Genomic DNA, 6,088 nt, shown 5'->3' with positions numbered 1-6,088 from the left:
CGGATGGGGTTGCCGTGCCGCACGTCCTGCCTCCGGCTGCGCCTGTGGAGAGGCGGAAGGTGAGCAGGGGAGCCTGGGCCGGAGGGGTCCCTCCTGCCACTCCCCAGCCCCCCATACCTCTTGGAGGAGGCGGAGTACCGGGTGCAGGCACTGCCGTCCCAGGCGCAGTAGGGGTCCCGGGCTAGGCAGCAGTCTGCGCAGGCTTCCCCGTACACGTCGCAGCGGTGCAGGGCCAGGTGGGTCACACCTACGGCCGAGGACACATACAGCTGTTGCTGTTGGGGGACAGAGAGGACAGATAAGGTGCTGTCTCATCCCCACCTCACAAGGACACTCCAGAATAAGCTGCAGCCTGCTGATACTGGGTCTGGCTGAGACACCAGAGCCACACAGGTGCTCCAGTGACACTGGGCAGTTCTACAGCCATGCCTGTGATGGGATCTGCCCAGACCCCTGCCACGTGCTGTGACTCACCCTCTTGGAGGAGATGGTCATCGTCTTGATGGGTGCTGGCACCTAGATGGGAGCAGAAATGAAGGAGATGGAGGGGTGACTGCCTGGCCCATGTTGCAGCCCCAGGGTGGGTACCCCAGACCCCCTGCAGGCAGCTGGGGCAGGCAGGGGCGAGCAGCCCCAAGGGACTGGCTGATGTCCCAAGGGGCTGGTTGGATGGGTTGAGGACACTTGGCAGAGGGCGGAGTACAGGCCAGCCCTTACCTTGAACACCTCGATTTCCTCCAGCATGAGCTCCTCTGTCTCCATGTCATCCCGAGGGAGCACGATGACCTTCTGCACAGTGCCCCTATCTGCAAGACACCATGATGCCCAGGAGCTGAGTGCCACCCTCAGACACCTGCATCCTCTGCAACTGGGAAGGGGGTCCCTGCTGCGGCTGTGGGGAGGAAGGATCCCCCCAAGAACATCCCCATCTCTCTCCTGCCACAGCGGGCAGCTATGCCTGGGGTGTAGCTCAGGTCACTGCCTGTGTCTAGGGACTGCCACCATCTAGAGACTGCAAGGTGGGGACAGTAGCTGGGGACAGACAGTGGGGCAGGAAAGGATGAGGATAGATCACAGGGACTCTGGGATGCATGTTAGAGAAGGGGAAGCACCATGCTGGATGATGGTGTCTCCAATATGGGCACTGGAGCTGGGGAAGGACAGGGTGCTGGTGCCTCTAGGATGGGCAGTCAGGCAGAGGAGACAAGGCTAGATGATGGTGGGCTTAGTATGGACAAGAGGAAGCACATAGGGTGGACTCTGGGGTAGGGGGAGGACCAGGCTGGATGGTAGCATCTCTAGGATGGGATATACCATGCTGGATTGCTGGCTCTGGGGGTGGGAACTGGGCACTGGGGCAGGGGAAGAACCAGGCTGGAGCCTCGAGGAGGGGCAGGGATCTCAGGGTGGGGGTCTGAGCCCCTGACCCAGCTCCAGCATGGTGGAGGGCACCGTGTTTGGGCCAGCCCCAGTGGTGGCCGTGCCCTCCGGGGCCGCGGCGAAGCATGCTGCGTTCCCCGCGGTGCGCGGCGTGGGTACCTGTGCCCAGGAAAAGCACCTCATAGCGCCCGTCTGCTGCGTCCACCTGGTCGACGGCCACGGTGGTGAAGCGGTAGTTGACATTGCTGCGCACCACCTTTTTTTTGGCGTGGTACATCAGTGGGTGAGTGCGCATGAAGTTGATCACTTCGTCAGGGTAGTCCTTGGTCGACTTCATGGATGGGGTGAAGGTCCCCCCAGGGCACTGCGGCATAAACATCACCAGTACTTGATGACCCAGTATCCCAGTATGGGTCTGAGAGTCACCTCCCCATGCGTGCCCAGGGGTACTCACGGTGCCTGGCCGGGGGTAGGGCATTTTGCCTGTGTAGGGCATCCACTGGTAGTTGGGTCCCTCCTTGTGTGCAAAGGGCCCATTGAAGACCATGCGGATGTCAGCCATGGAGTAGACACACACGGCAGAGCCCTTGAAGACCGACCTGGGAGGAATGACCTGCTGTCACCCTCCAGCTTGGTGCTGCCCACCACCGCAGCATCACCAGAACCCCTCCTAGCTGGTACTTCTCATCCACTACTCTGTGCCAGGAGGGTCAGCACTCACCCTGAAGCAGAAAACACGGCGTAGATAACAGGGTTCTTGGTGTCCTGAGTCTGCTGGATGAAGACGTCCTCTTGGGACAGAAAGATAGTGGTGTCACCACGGGGAAGGTGGGCAGGAACCCCCCTGCACCCAGAGACACCATGACAGGGAGGAAAGCAGCTCCCCATGGAAGACTAAGAGGTGGGGAGCAGCAAGAGGGTCCTCCAGGGTGCCCCCAAAGTCCACAGGGGTGCAGAAGGCCCCCATTCCCATCCTCCCTCACTCACGGAGCTCATCGAAGTGCGTTTCAATCCCATCAGGTCCCGGCACGGAGCAGACGAGCCGGGCCTTCAGGAAGGTGCTCCACTTGTTCACGAGGCAGCAGTGGCCCCCGTCATCATTCTGGAACAGAGGGACCCCTGTGCTCAGCTCTGCCCCCCCTGCCTGCTCATGGGCCTTCCCCCCACCCTCCACATACCAGGCAGATGCGTCCAATGCGGGAATAGATCCCAGGGCTCAGCGGAGCATCGGCTGACTTCTCTCGGAAGAAGAAGTAGAGCTTGTCATCATTCCTCTCGCTGCTGTCAGGGATAAGCTGAGCTCGGACAAATGCTGGGTCTGGAATGGCATGTCACAGCATGGCACTGTCAGCCCAGGAGCACCCCCTGCCCCATGCTGAGCCCACTCCCCTCTAGCATCACCCTGCTCATGGAAAAGCACTGCTATGGTCACACGGTGAGAGATGGATCTAGACCAGTGGTGGGCTGAGGAACCAGGTCTCTCTGGAAGACACTGGTGCTCCAGAAGGGGCTCAGAGCATCCCTGAGGTCCATGGGGTGGAAAGCTCCTGCAGCTCTATGAGCAGGGTGGTGGGAACTGGTCTTCCCCCCTGGGGAGGAACCACACAGCCTGGAAGTTTCTCAGGAAGCTTCTCCCTGCCATTCATCAGCCGGTGCCCAGCCTGCACTGACAGCTCCCTCTCTTTGGGTTACCTTCCCGCCAGCTCCCCAGCCCAGCAGGATCATCCCATCTGCTGTGCTCTGTTTACTCAGCTGCTGCCCCGCAGGCAGGGGTGCTCCAAGGAGGGCAGGATGGACGCTCAGGGTCACTGACTGCAGGTGACATGGTTGACATCTCAGCTCTGCACAAACCCATGCATGGACTCTGGCAGAGCCAGCCCCATCTCTCACCAGCTGGCTGCTCCTGCTGCCCAGCAAAGGTCCTGACACATCCATCACTGTCCCACACAGCTCTCTGCTCTTCTGCCCAGATTTCCTTCCTTCCATCCATCCATCCATCCATTCATCCATCCATTCATCCAGCCAGCCATCCACCCATCCATCCATCATCTGTCCACCCATCTGCCCCACACCACCACCCATCCAACTGCCCATGCTGGCTACTGTCTCTGTCCTGGAAGAGGAAGCAGTATGACACAATGGGTCTCATCTCTAGGGCTGAAGACATTAGATCCCCAGGGAACCCGGGCCAATGACATCCCAACTCACCATTGAGCCAGCGTGAATTGTACTGGTCTGTCCTCATGGCTGTCTGCTTGCCCATGGTGCGGAAGATGGCTGCGTCTGTGCCCATGAAGTCAATGTAGACACCAGCATAGAGCTCTTCATCTGCAGAGGGCAGACATCAGCCAGGGTCCCCCACCCAGACCCATCCACCTGTCTTCTCCCACTGCCCCCAGCTCCATCAAGCCCCAGCCCTGGCCAGTAGTCACCAGGTAACCAAGAACCACTGCCAGTGGCTGTCCCAGATAGCTCGGGAGGTGGGCACTGGTCTATAACCAGGACCCCCGCTTCGCTGAGCCAGGTACTCAAGGACTGGGCATCTCAGGTGCCTGGCCATCCACAGCTGGAGCAGGCAGAGGTGGTAGGGACAGGAATCCCACTCCTGGGGGATATTTGGGCAATGCAGGAAGACAGTTGGAGCAGCTGCCCCATATCACCTACATGTTCCCTCTGCCTAACACAGGCAGCGCCACCCCCAGGGAGCTACAGGACTTACTTATTAACGCAGAGACGGTGTCGACTTTGGGGTCATAAGAACACTTCCCCTTGCCCGACTCCAGCTTGTCTGGCTCCAGGTAGAAGATATAATCCTGGAGAGGGAAGCAAATGGAGGAGTCGGTTAGACTTTGACCTCTGTGGCACTTTTCAAAGCCCACCAGGAGAGGCAGCCTCCTTCAGGATGGAGATCAGCAGCGAGGACGGGTGCTGATGGACCGCACCAAGAGTCTGCAGGTCTCTGAGAAGCTCAAGCTCCCATGAGCTACTCCTCCAATGTTGCTAGGTGCTTCTCCATGCCCTCTGCCACTTGGAGACTTGGCTGAGCCACCAGGCTGAAAAAGGACATCCATTCCCCAGGTCCACTTCCAGGCAAATATCTCCCTCCAGCTGCCTCTTCACTCTGGCCAGTCGTGCTGCACATCACCGCTTGGCTGGCTCCAGGTCATGCAGCTCCAGCTGCTTTGGAAGGCAGGGTTTGGGCAGTGGCACAGCTTGGAACAGCTCAGCTGATGGACCTGATGCACTCCTCTTGTCAGGACCAGTGGGTGCCACTGGGGTGGCATCATGGTCAGATGCTGCGCCCACTCCAGGGGACTTGCCCCACGCCTTTAGAAGCCATCTCCCCACTGCTGCCTCTGCCTTTCCCGCAGCCATTCCTGGCACTGTCACATGTCCCCAACCAGGGAAAAGACTCACATTGCCTCCAGAGATGCACACAAAATCCTCTACTAGTGCCAGTCTTCTGCTGGTGCTGGTTGGAGGGCAGTTACCCCACACCCCCACTATATGAACCCCCGGAGTTGGGATGAAGCAGCAGCACATCCCCCCGACCAGGCACTGGGGGGACCTCAGGCAACCAAGTTCGGCTGATCCTGTGCCCTGGCTCTGATGCAGGGGTGATGGATGTGGTGTCAGTCACCCTCCATTGAGAGGTGAGCAGTGCCCTGGCAAAGCCCCCAGCTCTGGGAAGAGCAGGAGGGAGTGGGGAGCCGGGATGCTCACCATGAACATCTCCCACCAGAGGGTTTGCTCACGCCAGCTCCTCCTGGAGCACTCCAGCCACAGAGATGGGCTCAGCCATGCTTCTGCTGTCCCCATCGCTGCACTGCACCACCTGCACCTCCATCACCATCACAAACACCTCTGCTTGTCACTGGCCCTGCTCCCGAACTGGGCAAACCCTCACAGGGAACTGCCTGGCTCTTCAATACAGCCCTGGCCCTGGCTACACCATCTCACCCTCCTGGTCAGGCAGCCCGTGAGCTGTCACAGTGACAGCACTGTTGTTTGGATCATGTGCCTTGAAACACAGCAGAGCTGCCAGGAAGCAGGGGCTAGCAGTCCCCAGGGAGCCCTGGCCCAGGAAATGCACCCAGGAGCTTCTCCCTGCAGATGCTGGGGACAGGTCCAGCAGGGAGGGAGGAACCAGTGGAGCCTGAGAGAGTTGAAATGGCAAAGTGCTTCCCCAGCTGGCACTGGGGAACTCGACAGCAGGAGCTGCCCACAGCCAGCGAGATGCTCATGGCCTCTGCCCCAATACTACTCCCCCTCAGAGTGGAGGGGCCAGGGGACAGAGGGATGGGTAGGGGGGTCCAGGTCCCACACACTTCCCAGCCCATGCACTGACCCATGTTAGTCCAGAGGGATGGCTTGGGGGGGTAACACTGTCAGAGTGGGCTAGGTGTCCCCAGAAGCCAGGGATGACACAAGTCCCTCCAGGGCATGGCAAAATAGCTGCTCAGTGATTTTTATGTAGACCCTGCCAAAACACCTCCTGCACATCACCTCGGCGTTGTCTCCTTAACACATCCCAAGCCCTGTGGCTTTGCCAACACATGGCCCCACTTCCAAAGGACTCAGCAAGCCCAGAGCCAGGCAAAGCCAGCAGTGGGGATGAGAGCCACCATCCCCGACAGTGTCCTCCATGGGGACCCATACCCATCCTAGGAGGAAGGAGTTAGTGAAAGAAGGAGAGCAGATGCCAGGC

General features: G+C 59.6%; 1 protein-coding gene across 1 annotated transcript in view; it reads right to left on the bottom strand.

Moving 5' to 3' along the window:
* The window catches only part of LOC104402575 (semaphorin-3F-like), a gene marked incomplete at both ends in the record, with an annotated part of 9,687 nt that overhangs the window by 1,163 nt on the left and 2,436 nt on the right, over window positions 1-6,088 (bottom strand). The window contains 12 exon segments of the mRNA XM_010010479.1: window positions 1-7; window positions 9-42; window positions 118-275; window positions 475-516; window positions 718-806; window positions 1,540-1,744; window positions 1,835-1,979; window positions 2,102-2,171; window positions 2,368-2,482; window positions 2,559-2,698; window positions 3,589-3,708; window positions 4,100-4,193. The exon segment at window positions 1-7 is cut by the window's left edge and continues 47 nt beyond it. Of these exon segments, the coding sequence (XP_010008781.1) occupies window positions 1-7; window positions 9-42; window positions 118-275; window positions 475-516; window positions 718-806; window positions 1,540-1,744; window positions 1,835-1,979; window positions 2,102-2,171; window positions 2,368-2,482; window positions 2,559-2,698; window positions 3,589-3,708; window positions 4,100-4,193 (1,219 nt within the window).

The sequence above is a fragment of the Nestor notabilis genome, unplaced genomic scaffold (assembly GCF_000696875.1).
Source record: "Nestor notabilis isolate BGI_N333 unplaced genomic scaffold, ASM69687v1 scaffold21502, whole genome shotgun sequence".
Taxonomy (NCBI): Eukaryota; Metazoa; Chordata; class Aves; order Psittaciformes; family Psittacidae; genus Nestor; species Nestor notabilis.
Note: the sequence above shows the minus strand (reverse complement) of the source record. Positions and strands in the feature narration are given on the sequence as shown.